This window comes from Phodopus roborovskii, unplaced genomic scaffold (assembly GCF_943737965.1).
Source record: "Phodopus roborovskii unplaced genomic scaffold, PHOROB, whole genome shotgun sequence".
Taxonomy (NCBI): domain Eukaryota; kingdom Metazoa; phylum Chordata; class Mammalia; order Rodentia; family Cricetidae; genus Phodopus; species Phodopus roborovskii.
The window spans coordinates 4837412-4851587 of NW_026126629.1; the positions used below are offsets into that span (position 1 = coordinate 4837412).

The following is a 14176-nucleotide window of genomic DNA, read 5'->3' on the forward strand; positions in this document are numbered from 1 at the left end:
TATCAGTCAGCATATTCTCCATATTTACTTTCCTGCTGCTTGATTTCTTATAACTAACTCTGTGTCTGCTTTCTTCTCAGCTGTTGAATACAGCTGTTAACGGAGATCCTGTCTCTTCTGACACTCTGGTTTCACAGACACAGGGCTCACCTCTGATGTCTTTTCTCAGGAAGGATTCTTGGTAGAATTTATACCTTTCTCTAGGCCTGTTCTCTCCTGTGTTTCGCTGGCATCACAGACACATCTCTAAACGTAATGCTGTTTTTAACAGACCATTGTGTAATAACCTTTCCTCTAAACTGTTTTAAAACAAGTGAGCATACAATTTTCCCTAGGGTCCTGCATGGCCTGGACTTCTTGTTACTTCTTCCCCATCCTCACTACTCTCTTCATTTCTCATTCACTTGTCTTACACATCTCCATCCTTTAATAGATATTATGAATACATATTCTAAATACAATTCATGAATACTGTACTTTGTATGTTATACACCAATGCAAAGAGGAACTCATTTAATTCTAAAATGTGTTAACAGTATATTGTTTATTTTCTAAATGTGAACATAAGTTTACATTTTACTTAGTACTAATTACTTTTAATTTGGGGCCTCACTTTGTTGGATCTCATGATTTTTATTGTTGTTAGATTATAATGCAGCTTTTCCTAGTGAAAAGAAATGAAGGAGTCCATGCAGGGAATGTTTCAGCCTTCTCATTTTTTCCTTGTCCACATGTATTACCTTTAATACCCATAGTTCTTTGTAATATTATTAAGCCAGGAATGAACTTTATTTAAAACCAGCACTCAGAAGGCAAAGGCAAGTGAATCTCCGAATTTGAGGCCAGCCTGGCCTACAGATCAAGTTCTAGTACAGCCAGAGAGACCCTGTCTTGAAAAAACAAAACAAAAAACTTCATCCCAAAAATGAGCTTAGCCATGAGCATTTACAATTCAAACATTCAACATATCATAGATACAGGAAGGAACATGCCACCATTTTTTTTCTCCTGTGAGTAATTTCTACAGCCACTTTTAATCTAAATATTAACCCATACTGTAAGTTTATTGCTTTATATTTTATACTGAAAATAATGGTAGTTCTAGCATTCTCTTCCCAGTGGACTATCCAGTACAACATTTATTTGTGTCTGCAGTTAGCTCACTTTGTCTGCCACTTGGATAGCTTGGGCCCTTGTAACTTATTTGCCCTGTTCTGACTAAGATCTAGAGTCCCTGCTTGTTTGTTTTGTTTTAGACGGGCTCCTGTGTATCCCAGGCTGGCCTTGGAACTCACTGTATAGCCAAGAATAGCATTGCACTCTGAGCTGCCTGTCTTTACCTCCCTAGTGCTAGTATTGTAGGACCGTGACACTACACCTGGCTGTAAGGGACTTTTATTAGCTTGTTTTCACTTGGTCACTCACTACTCTTGAGTGCAGTTTGTCATTTCCTGGGTCATTTCTTACTGTAAGTGGTTCAGCTGCTAATCTAGATACTCAAATGAAAAACCCACAAATCATTCCTGTTTTTCTTCTGCATGGTGCTACCCCCGTGTAGACAGTCTCTAATTGACACAATTCTCAGGTGATTCTAGGTGTATTGAATTGATAAAGTTAACCATCACACCTTCCAACTACAGTGACCATTTTCCTTTCCCCTCTGCCAGCTTAACTTCACATTTTACCACAAATGTCATATCTTCAGGAAGGTCTTATTTAAGACTTTTAGTTATAAAATCTCATTTCATTCTTTATGTGTGCTTTATAACTCTATCACACTTTTTTTGGATAGAGTCATATATATCTCATGCTGACCTGGAAGTTACTGTGTAGCCAAGGCTGGCCTTGAATTCCTGATGTCCTGAGTACTGAAATTACAGACATAAATCACCACACCCAGTTTGATACATGCTAGACCAGAAGTGTATCAACTATTCTTTGTCACTTCAGAATAAATTGTTTAACTTACAATTATTACTAGTGAGTCATCAGTAAACATTTATGAAAGTTAATATCATTGGATTCCCGTACATCCATAAGCTACTTGATCTTCAAGGGCAGTGGCCTTGTTTGCTTCAGTCTTAATTATTTTTCTAGTGTCTGATTCATGCAGACAGGTATTTACTGATTCACTGTGGTGGACCTGTGAATATGTGGTGTTTTTCTTTTTTCTTTCTTTTCTTCATTTTCTATTTCTTCCTTATATCTTCCTCTTTTTTCTCATCTTCCTTCTTTTGTTTTTCCTTTTTTCTTTTTTTATGATACTGAGGATTATACCTAGGCCTCACGCATGCTAGGCAAGTACTATACCAGTGAATTCTCTGTCCCCATCTCTGCTTTTACATTTTAAAGATGTTGAGACAGAGTCTCAGTTGTTCAGGCTGGCCTTGAACTTAACAGTTCTCTGACCTTAACTGCTGCAGTAGTTTGGAATGCAGGCCCATGCGCTAGACTTCTGTTTCTTGTGCATGTATCCTAGTTCTTAATACAATGCCTGGCATGCAATATTTGGAAGTGATTTGCTAATCCAGTCACATTTACTATGATTTCTCTTGGAAGTTTTGTCTTTTCCTCCTTTTCTGTTGGAGATGTAAGATCTTGTTAAGTAGCTCCTGCCTCCTGATTAATGATTTCTGGGTTTTGATATTTTATAAAGTTATATTAATTTTACCCTTCTACATGATTAGTTCATTGGGGTATAAATTTCAAAACATTTGCTTGATGTGTTTTCAATAAGATGTCTGATACCAGACTTCCCCAACCCCATACATATTTAATTTTTCTTACACTTAAAGACCTTTAAGATTTTGTCTTTTACCTACTGCTATGCAGTGTTGTAGTCTACTTCATTTTGTTTTCCATTCATCCTAACTCTTCAGCTATGTGAAATTTGCTTTTTTTTAATTTCTTTGAGATGTCGCTTATATTCTTCTCTAGATTTGGAAACTTTCTGATTTGAATGTCTGTTCTTTTTATACCTTACTCTTAGAAAAATGTCTTACTGACTGGGAGGTGGTGGCTCACACCTTTAATTCCAGAACTTGGGAGGCAGTCAGGTGGACCTTTGAAAGAAGTGTAGTACACATCAGTAGAAACCACCCCTGGGATTTAAGTGAGTTCAGTGTTTCCCTGGACTGGAGATACATAGCAGATACTCCAGCAATAATAGACAAGACAGTGAGCTGCATGCAGTACCACCATCCTTGCATTCTGAGGCTCACATAGTGCCATCTCACTAAGCTGTGGTACAGTAAGAGGACTAAATGCTTTTTCACTCATGATATTGCCAATTTGTGATTGGTTTTCCAGGCTGTAACACCATTGTAGGAGTGTTTATATGACGTGTACTCTAGTCTTGGAAGACATACCCCTTTTCAGATTCTGCTCTGGTTATGTTACTGTAGGATTTGCTTTTCTGGTACTAATTCTAAAACATTTTCCCCCTCATGCCTTGTGACAGTTTTATAGATCCCTCCATACCTGGCAGAGCCTAGGGGCCTGCCAAATGCATTTGCTTCCAGCACCTGGTACAGGCTTGATGTCTAACCTATTTTGAGGGACCCTAGGCATGTGATGACAAGGAGGAAGAAACTATTCTTCTGAAGACCCTGCCCATGCACTTCCTTTCCTGTCGTGTAGGAAAGGCTCCTCAGATTGTACAATTATTTTGGAAAACTTTTCAGTTTCTGTCAAAACTTTGGTAGGTGGGCATATTGTTTTGTGTTCTTCCCTTAGCCCATGAGATACCTTTCCTCTTCAAGAATGTATTGACATTCTTGATCTCATAAAATCATGTCTCCTTTGTAATGCTGTATGTTACAAGGGTTGTAGTTGAAAGGGTTATCAGATGTGTTGCTCAGAGCACTGTCTTGATCAGAACATATGATTACAAATTCAACTGTGAGTGTATGTCCTCAGGAGTGTATGCAGACTGACACAAATATTCATAGCTATCTCCTAATACTAATATTATAAAGGTATCCATCTAGTTGTTTTTTGTTGAGTCCATATGGTTATCTATGAAATCATAGAACACAGTGGTTTTATTGTGTTATTTTTTGTAGCATTGCAACAAAGCTAATTTTAGTGGTTTTTTCTTCTTAGGTTGTTGGTGATTCAACCATCTTAAAAGTTCTTCAGTCCAACATTGAGCATGTGCAGCTCTATGAAAATCCTATCCTTCAGGAGAAAGCATTGACATGTATCCCAGTCAATGAACTAAAAAGAAAATCTCAAGAAAAGTTATTCAAAGCTAGAAAGTTAGATAAAGGTAGTGGCTTCCATAATGATTTGTTGCTAATTGTACATCATTGCTAAATAATAGTGCCGTTAACTATGTGTGCACACTGTTAATAGTTAACTGATACATATATATTTTTAATTAGTATAACATTAATGGGCACATCTTTGCTTTAAAAAAAAAAAAAGTATGTTGTGGTAACAGTAATGTATAAAATTCCCCCAATCTACCTTTTTAAGCATGCAGTTCCTCACTATTTAGTACTTCATGCTGTTGCATAACCTTTATTGATGTCATCTTTTTGTCATAGAAGATGAAAAGTCTATTCATTAAATGGTTATACTCTGTCCTTCCCTGCCCATAGCTACCAACAATCACAGTTCTGCTCTTTGTCTCTGAATTTGACTGCTCTGTTTCGTATAAGTGTTTTGTGGTTGACTTCTCTTGTGAGACAGATGATGATGCATTGTGTTATGTAGGAGGAGAGTACCAGTGTACACATATCCCCTGACCTTCACACAAGTGCACTGTGGTACACCTCTCACACACAAGTATATGTAATCTGTTTTGTTTTGTTTTGTTTTTTGAAACAGGATTTCTCTGTATAGCCCAGCTGTCCTTGAAGTTACTGTGTAGACCAGGCTGGCCTTGAACTCAGAGATGTGTCTGCCTCTGCCTCCCAAGTTCTGGGATTAAAAGTGTACACCACCACTGCCCAGCTGAGTAAATGTAATTTTTTAAAATAGATATGATAGGAGATGGTGATTTATTTATAAATGGGCTAAATATTTTGTGTCATGATTAATTGCTGGGGATGTTTTGTATAGTGTGGATAAGGTTGTGTGTTTCTGTCTTTTGGGATGCATGTCCATGGATAAATTCTGTCGCACAGTTGATGAAACTGGTTTTTTAAAAAGTAGATGCTGGAGAGCACTGTTCTTCCAGAGGACCTGGACTTGATTCCTAATACCCACATGGAAGCTCACAACCTTTTATAAGTCCAGTCTCCTAGAATCTGATGCCTTTTCTGGCCTCCAAAAGCACCAGGCATACCTGGATACACAGACATACATGTCGGTAAAACACCTGTACATATAAAATAATTTGTTAAAAAGCTCGCAGGATGGTTTTTTTTTTTTTTTTTTAAGTATCTGATAATTTGATTTCCACCTGTGGTTTTTATTTTACTGTTTCATATTTACTTGTGTATATATCTAGTAGAACATTTAACATGGCCAGTATTAATATGTTCTTTGATGGTACTGGTAATAAAACCCTGGGCCTGCACATATCATCCAACTGCTCCAGTAAGCTTATATCTCCTGCCCTAATGTAGCCATTTTTTTAAAAATGGTTTTCAAAATCATCCATATTTTTCTGTCTCCCTTGTGATTTATGGGTCTATTCCAAATTGATTCTAGTTCCTTGAGACACGGTCATGCTCTGCTCAGCTGCGTAGACACTGCGGTGGTCACATCCTCTGCTGTTAGTATCAAGTCACAGAGGTTACTGTGTGTTGACCCTGTTCATAGCATCTAACATTGTTCCTTACATGTTTGTGAAAGCTTACACTTTCATGTATTTCTGCTCCCAACTTAAGCAACAGGAAGTTTTGTATTTTATCAGCTTTAAACATTAACTCATCCTCTCCTAACTCCCAAGGTACTAATGTGAGTGATGAGGACTTCCTTCTACTGGAGCTGCTACACTGGTTTAAAGAGGAGTTTTTCCGCTGGGTTAATAATGTCGTGTGCAGCAAATGTGGTGGAGAGACTAGATCTAGAGATGAAGCACTGCTGCCCAATGAGGATGAGCTGAAATGGGGCGCCAACAACGTGGAAGATCATTACTGTGATGCTTGCCAGTTCAGCAACCGGTTCCCAAGGTGGGTGCCCATCAAGTGATGTTGGCTGATCTCTGCAGGGTGGTTAGTGGGAGTTTATTATTAAATTAGTTTCTTAATCTCCATTTTTACTAGACTTGATATTTCATTAGGACAGAGGTCTGCAGACTAGACTTAAAAGAAAAGTACAAGTACGGGCTCAGGACCCCCAAGACCAAGTTTTTAGTAAAAGGTGATTTGCCCCAGAGGGACAGAAGGCAGGGAGTAAAAGTCAAACACAAGAGATCCAGAGACAAGGGAGAAAGGGAAAGAGGAAAAAGGAGAGGGGCAGAGTTATTTGTCCAGGGGACAGGGGACAACAAAGGACTGCCTCTGGATAGAGAGGAGACACATAGGAGAATTGTGGTTTATAAAGGTACAAGCGGAAACCCCATGTTAGGATGAGGTGTTTAATTTTAAATGGGCATGTTAATTAGGTGAGCCAAAGGGGGCTTTTGATTGCTGGATTTCAGTACTTTGATAGCTGGACCTTGATAGTCAGCCTCAGGAGGAGGAAGTGGCAAAAAAGGGAATAGATCTTGGTGACTGCCTTTAAGAACGCCTTCTAACATTTTCAGAAAGGCAGAGGAAACTGGGGAGAAGGGCAGGGCCTGCAAAGGCCACATGTTCCTGTGCTCCTTGAAGACTGGCAGACTAGACCCAGCCACATGATCTACATTCTCTAGTTTTGTTAGAACACAGTCACACTGACTTAAGCGGCACTGTGACAGTTTTCAAGCTACAGCAGAGTTGTTGGGAACTATTGACCATAAGACCTGCCAAAATATCCATGGTGTCCTTTCTTTTTTTTTTTTTTTTTTTTTTTTTGTCTTTTCTATTGTATCTGTGTGTCTGTGTCTTGCATGGTCCAGGCTGAGCTGGAGCTTCACTTTTCCTGCCTCTACCTGTTGAATAGATTCTAGGGATGAACTCCTAGCTTTGTGCATGTTGGGCTGGCACTTTGCCAACTGAACTGATCTCCAGCCCTTACTGCTCTTTTTATGCAAAGTTTGTTGACTCTTATTCTAAGGTATAAGTTTCTAAATGCAATCATAGCATTTTAAATTCTGAAAGTGATATGGATAGTGACATACAGTGACAATAATAGTAGCAGGGATACCATTGCTCATTGTGACAGCACAGTGTGGTCTTTATTTAGTCATCAGATATGGGGTAAAAGTAACTTATAAAGGCAGAAATTTGTTTTAATTAGGACTTTCCCTGTCTTAGCCCTGTCTGTCTCAGTCTTTGCATTTTTATTTTGTTTTGTTTTTCTTGTTTGGTTGATTGGTTTGATTTTCTGAGACTGAGTCATGTTGTCTAAGTCAAACATGATCCTTTTACATCCCCAGATTACATGTGCACACCAATAAGCCTGACTAATCATCTACATTTTAAATTTGGGAAATTGAAATGTTTCAATTCACTTTTCCCAACCTTTAGCATATAAGCCTCTTGTTAGTTTTTGTTTGTTCGTTTTACTTATTTGTTTATTTATTTATTCTCTGTATAGCTCTGCCTGTCATGTATAGCTCTGGCTGCCCTGAAACTCGCTCTGTTAATTAGGCTGGCCTTGAACTCACAGATTCTTCCTCCTTAGTGATGGGATTAGAGGCATGCACTGCCACCACCCAGCTTATTAGATTTTAAATTGCCCATTCACTAGAATAGCCTGTTCTTTTGGAACTGTAGCACTCAGTTTTGACTTAATTTGGAACAAGTCCTACATTATACATAAAAAAAATAATGCCTAGTGATTATCAAAACCAGTTGTTTTAAATTTTTTTTTTAAACACAGCCCCTATACAGAACCATACATAGTTAAATCCCTCTCGGTGTTTTGTTTGTTGGTTTTATGGTATGAAGTGGTGCTGGCTAGCATAATTATGCAGTTTATTTTCTAATCATTTTCCTGCTTTAGTTATAGCTGTTGTTTATATAAGGTTGGAATAATACACATATTTTGGGGTGTTTTGTTTTGTTTTTATAGTACCAGAACTAGAACTCAAAGCCTTAGTGTTGTGGTGCAGTGTTTCACCATTGAATTATATAGCTCTTGAGCTAGTCCGTTTGACTTGGCCCAAAACCAGAATGCTTGAATTCTTTGTTATACTTTAATGTAAACTTACATCTCTTTTCAGTTATAGAATTATAAATTCATTTAACTTAGCTTAAGCAAAGCATATGCTCAACAAACTTGTCATTGCAGAGCAGGACTTTCTTTTTCTCCCAGCCCTGGGGCTGACTTTTCTGTTCAGCTGGGGCACTGAACACAATGAAAATCTCAATGCCCTCCATTCTTAAGATGATTTTAAGATTGGAAAAACTTTCAGGAGAATGCTGCAGATATCTTGCATGTAAATTAGCAAGCATCTTTAAGTGTGTCCAGAGAATTAATCAAAATTATTAGTAAAATCTGGAATTTATACTACATTAAAATCTTTGTGTGTAGATGAGGAATCCAGGTGTGTACATACACAGGTGTGTTCACAAGTACACAGTGAGAGCCAGGGGAGAAAGTCAGAAGCTGGTTCAGTCATCTGCCTTATTCCCTTAAGACAGGGTCTCTCACCAAAACTGCAATGAGGCTGGGGTCCAGCAAGCCTCAGAAATCCTCCTGTCTCCATCACCCACTACATTGGGGTTACAAGTATGCACGGTCACACACAGCTTTTTATATGAGTGCTGTTTCAAACTCTGGTCCTTATGCTTATGCATCAAGTGTTCTTAACCACTAGCCATCCCTCTAAACCCTAATCCCCACAGCCCTACTTTTGGTTTTGGTTTTTGGAAACAAGGTCTCCACAGGCTGGCCTTGAATTCTGTATACAGCCAACAATGACTTTGGATTTCTATTTCTCTGCCTTCTTCCTCCTAAATGCTGGAATTGCAGTTGAACAACACCATTCCATCTTTATGTGGTGCTGGGGATTAAACCAAGGGGCTTCATATGTGCTAGATAAGTACCCTACAAACTGAGCTAAATTTATGCTCCTACCCCTGCCCCAAGCTAAAATCTGTTGAGTGGTTTTTAAAAAACTTACTTGCAAGAGAATTGTTGAATGTCTTAGAAAATTTTCTTTAAAAACTTTCCCATCTAAATCTTACTTGTCAGAACTGTGAACATGAAAACACTCCTCTCCAGCCATTTGCCTGTGTCTTAGCTGTTCCATGGCTTGCATTACTGATCCTGAGCATAATGATATGTATATTGCTAATCAGTGTGCTTATCTTATTTGTAGAGGTAGCATCCATTTTTAATTAAGACTAAAATTGACTGCATTATAATGAAATTATTTGTGTTCATCCTTGCCCAGAACTATACTCACTGAAGACAGTTCCACTGTTTAAGTGTGCCTCACAAAGACAAGCACTGTACCTTACATAGGCTGAGTGCTTTAACCAATATTTTAAAACAAGAAACTAAGAATCATGATTGATACTTAACATACAAGTGCTATAAATTCTTTAAAAATTGGATTTTAATCATGAATCACAGCTGTTGTCTTTGTTGTTGTTTTTTAAACCAGATATAACAACCCTGAGAAACTTTTGGAAACAAGATGTGGACGCTGTGGCGAGTGGGCCAATTGTTTTACGCTGTGTTGCCGTGCATTAGGGTTTGAAGCTCGCTATGTATGGGATTACACAGGTACAGCATGTGGTAGGAGAGATGAAGAGGCGAGATAGGATAGGGACTCTATAGCCTTGGAATTTAGATTTGTGGCCTAAGCCCTTCATTTTCTTTCTTATATCAGCCTAAGTTTTCTATTCACCTTCTGCCTTAGTTGGGGTTTCTGTTGTTGTGAAGAGATATACCATGGCCACAGCAACTCTTATAAAGGAAAACATTAATTGGGGCTGGCTTACAGTTCAAAGCTTTAGTCCATTATCATCATGGCAAGCAGCATGGTGGCTTGCAGGCAGACATTGTGCTGAAGAAGGGACTGAGTAGTCTACATCTTGATCCATAGGCTGTAAAAGGAGATTGTGAGTCACACTAGGTATAGCTTGAGCATAGAAGACCTCAAAGACTCCCTTCACAGTGACACACTTCCTCCAACAAGATCATACCTACTCCAACAAGGCCACACCTCCTAATGGTGCCACTCCCTATGAGCCAACCATTCAAACACATGAGTCTATGGGAGCCATTCCTATACAAACCATCACTCCTTGTGTAAAATAAGAGCAGTACCAACCTTGCAGGCATTCTCAAGGCTCCATAAGATTTTTGTTATAGAGCTAACTCTGTTCCTGGGAGCTGGACTCCCTTCTAATCTTTTAGTATGACATTCATGGTAACCCTGTTCTGTGTGTATGGGAATATGTGTAATATGCTGTACATATCATTTTTACAGGGATTGCTGTAATTGACATGGCCTATATTGCAGTCTACACAAACACTATGAGGAAAACCTTGGTATTTAACTTGGTCTTCATTTAGAAATGACTCTGTTAAGTCTGGTTGCTTTCTCTGTTTTAAGGTTGTCCTTGTTTCCACTGTTATTTTGGAATCAGATGAAAACTTCAGCTAATAGTCTTCTCTCAGAATCAAATGTAGAGCCTCAAGCAGGGTATGGTGGCATGTGCCTGTAATCCCAGCATTCAACAGAGGCAAGAGGATTGAAGCCAGCCTGGGTATCCATTTACCTATTGGTGGGACTCCATTTCAAAACCAAATATCTTGTTGGGCCTCCTGGGTCCAGAGAGAGAGACTGTAGTTTCAAAGATCACATTCATTCCTTCACAACCTGGTGGTTTTGATGCTTTGCTCAAAGCTCTGCCTACTTTAGAGTTACAGCACACATTATTTTTAGTTAAGACTTAAACTGAGAACATTTTAAAGACTTTTAAATACAAATACTGTACAGTTGTGTGTGCCACAAAGTGTTCTTGCTAATTAACTAAAATTTAAATATAAATCAGATGATTATGTGATCCTTAGAGAATTACATACAGTTAATTGAAAGTCATTCTTGTTTTATAAACTTAACCTCTATTTCCCTTTCTTTCTCTTACTTCACATGAGTAGACCATGTTTGGACAGAAGTCTTTTCTCCTTCTCAGCAGCGGTGGCTGCACTGTGATGCATGTGAAGACGTCTGTGACAAACCTCTCCTTTATGAAATAGGATGGGGAAAAAAACTTTCCTATATCTTAGCATTCTCTAAAGATGAGGTATGACATAAGAGAAATAATTCTAAGAGTAAAATTATTTTAAAGTGTATTTGACATTCAGGTCATATACATTTGCAGTGTGCTGTTTAATATGTGTCATTTGTGTATACCCAAAACTCATTGTAATTGGTGTTTTCTTCTGTGGGTGTACCAAGGAATGTTTGTATCCATGTACCTACAGATGGACATTAGGTGGGTTCAGTTTTTAATATTTTAAATTAAACTGCAACAAACATTCAGGTATATACTTGCATTTTCTTCCTGCTTACTGCCTAGGATTGGAATGGATGGAACATTGTCAATTTATTTTGCAAAGGAGTGGCACCATTTTATTTTCTTACCAGCAATATGTGAGACCTCCCAGTTTCTCAACATCTTTGCTAAAGTTTAGTGTGGCTTTCCTTTTAAATTTAGTCCTGTCGATGAAAGCATAGTCATGCTTTCCAAGTGTGCCTTCTTTCCTACTGGTGCAGAGTGTTGGAGCCTGTACTAGGTGTTCATTTTCCAAACCTGTATCTTCTTCACCTAATTTTTCCAATGTGTGTTTTGTTTTCTTCTGAGTTTAGAAGTTTCTTTGTTTCTTTTTATGTTCTTTTACAAGTTGGGTTTTTGTTTTTGTTTTTTGGTTTTTTTTTTTTAAATACATGTTGCAGAAATTTGTCTGGTGTATTCTAAATGAAGAGAAAAAAAATCTTAAGTACAGTTTAGCATGTTCTTTTACAGATTTTGCTCTTCATGTTGTATCTAGGAATTTTTGCCTGTCTTATGACAATAATTTTCTCCTGTTTTCTTTTTAGAGTTTTTATATTTTTAGTTTTACATTCTAATATAAAACTCTTACACAGTTGGGGTTAATTCTGTTGAAGTTTATTTTGAGTATCTAGATAAAGAATTGCTTTGGCATAGTGTGCTAGGAAGATTGGATGTTTTCCTTAAATTGTCCTTTTTGTCAGAAATCAGCTGTGTGTGTGTAATAACATGATCATGAGAGTGAAGCTTGCTTTATTTAATTCTGCACCGGCATCAGTTTTAAACTGAAACCCAAGAACTAATATTCCTGCTTCAGCCTCCTAAGTGCTGGATTATGGTTGTAATGCTCCATGCTCTGCTTCTTCTTCTTCTTCTTTTTTTTTTTTTTAATTGAGCAATAAATACCCTCAACCCTGGTTTTAAAATCCTAACAAAGGGTGATATTTTTCTGGGTTGCATGGGAAAAGTCCCTGCATTGTAGTTATGTATAAAGAATAAAGGGTCAGTATGATTTTGTTAAGTAGTTATGTTCTGTAATTGGTTCCAGGTAGTTGATGTCACCTGGCGATACTCTTGTAAACATGATGAGGTGATATCCAGGAGGACCAAGGTTAAAGAAGAGGTCCTCCGAGAAACCATTAATGGACTTAATAAGCAGGTATGTGGTAGCTGTCATTTTAAATAGGACATTTGAAATTTTATATATCATCAAGAATAGCTAGTCATAACTCTCTATTTATTTATTGAGACAAGGCCTCATGTAACCGTGTTCTCAAGTGCTAGGCTATTATGGGCCACACCAATGCCTGGTTTTTAAATTTTACTTTTATTCTTTGAGAATTTCATGCAGTATATTTTGATCATATTCACCATTCTACAATTGTTCCCAGATCTACTCTACCTCCCTACGTACCCAACCAACTTCATATCCTTAAAAAAATATATATTGTGTAATTTGTGCTGCCCACATACTCTTGTGTTTGAAGCCTGCCTGGAGCTTGGTCTGCCTGCCAGGAGTCATACTCTTGTAGGTGTGTGTGCCTACCGTGTGTGGTGTGTGTAGGGTTAGAGGCCAGAGGTTAACATCAGGTATCCTTTTCTTGTCCCAATAGCTCCTTAGCTAGTAGTGGGCATGCCCATCTCCCTGCCTTCATGCTGAGATTTTGTTAGACTTGAGCTTGTGTAACAGGTCTTGTACATACTGTCATAACTACTATGAGTTTTATATGTACAACTGCCCTGCTGTGCCTTTTCTTATAGCCAGTCATCCACAATGGGCTATTATAATTTTTCTGTCCCCTTCTTCAGTGATCCCCAAGGCTTGAGTGGAGGAGTGTGCTATAGATAGATGTCCAGTTGAGTGTTGAGAACTCTACAGTCTCTTGTTTGCATGTTGATCCATTGCCATACCCAGAGTTATATACGCAAGATGGAACCCAGGGCCTTAGGGTCCTCAACAAACAGTTTACCAACTGAACTATATGCTTAGCTCCCTCCCTTCCGCATTGAAATTTCTAAAGCAGTAACATCTTTCTAGCAATACTACATTAATAAGCCAGTGTCTTTTTATTCATGGAAAATTTGGATAATTCATTGAAGTATTATGGGGTGTTTATGTTAAATGTCACATTCCTTTTCAAAGTTCAGTGAAGCAGAATTTCAATGTTTATAATATTTGCAGGAAAAGTATGTGGTTGCTGGCTGGTGAGATAGCTCAGTGGGTAAAGTGTTTCCTGAATAAACATGAGGATCTGAGTTTATATCTTCAGAACCCATGTAAGCTACAAATGGGGTAGCTTGCACCTGTAACCGCAGCACTTAGCACTTATAGACAGGTAGGTCCTAGGGGCTTTCTGACCAGCTAGTCCAGTTATGATGATGAGATTCAGGTTCATTAGAAGTCTAGAGGTCCTGTCTCACAATTGAGATGGAAAAAAATGGAGAAGGATACCTGATGGTAACCTCTGGCCTCTGCACATACACACATGATAGGTACACATGCACACACACATACACTACACATGAGCAGAAACACACATACCACACATATTCACATACCAAATATACACACACTTCACACACATACAGCACTTATGCACACATGCACACAGTACATCATTGCT

The 14176-nt window shown here is 38.2% G+C and overlaps 1 protein-coding gene across 1 annotated transcript in view; it reads left to right on the forward strand.

The window, feature by feature from the left end:
• The window catches only part of Ngly1 (N-glycanase 1), a 44223-nt gene that overhangs the window by 14732 nt on the left and 15315 nt on the right, over positions 1 to 14176 (forward strand). The window contains exons 4-8 of the mRNA XM_051206888.1: positions 4105 to 4270; positions 5903 to 6125; positions 9653 to 9774; positions 11158 to 11303; positions 12601 to 12711. Coding sequence (XP_051062845.1) covers positions 4105 to 4270; positions 5903 to 6125; positions 9653 to 9774; positions 11158 to 11303; positions 12601 to 12711 — 768 coding nt within the window. The remainder of the gene's footprint in view (positions 1 to 4104; positions 4271 to 5902; positions 6126 to 9652; positions 9775 to 11157; positions 11304 to 12600; positions 12712 to 14176) is intronic.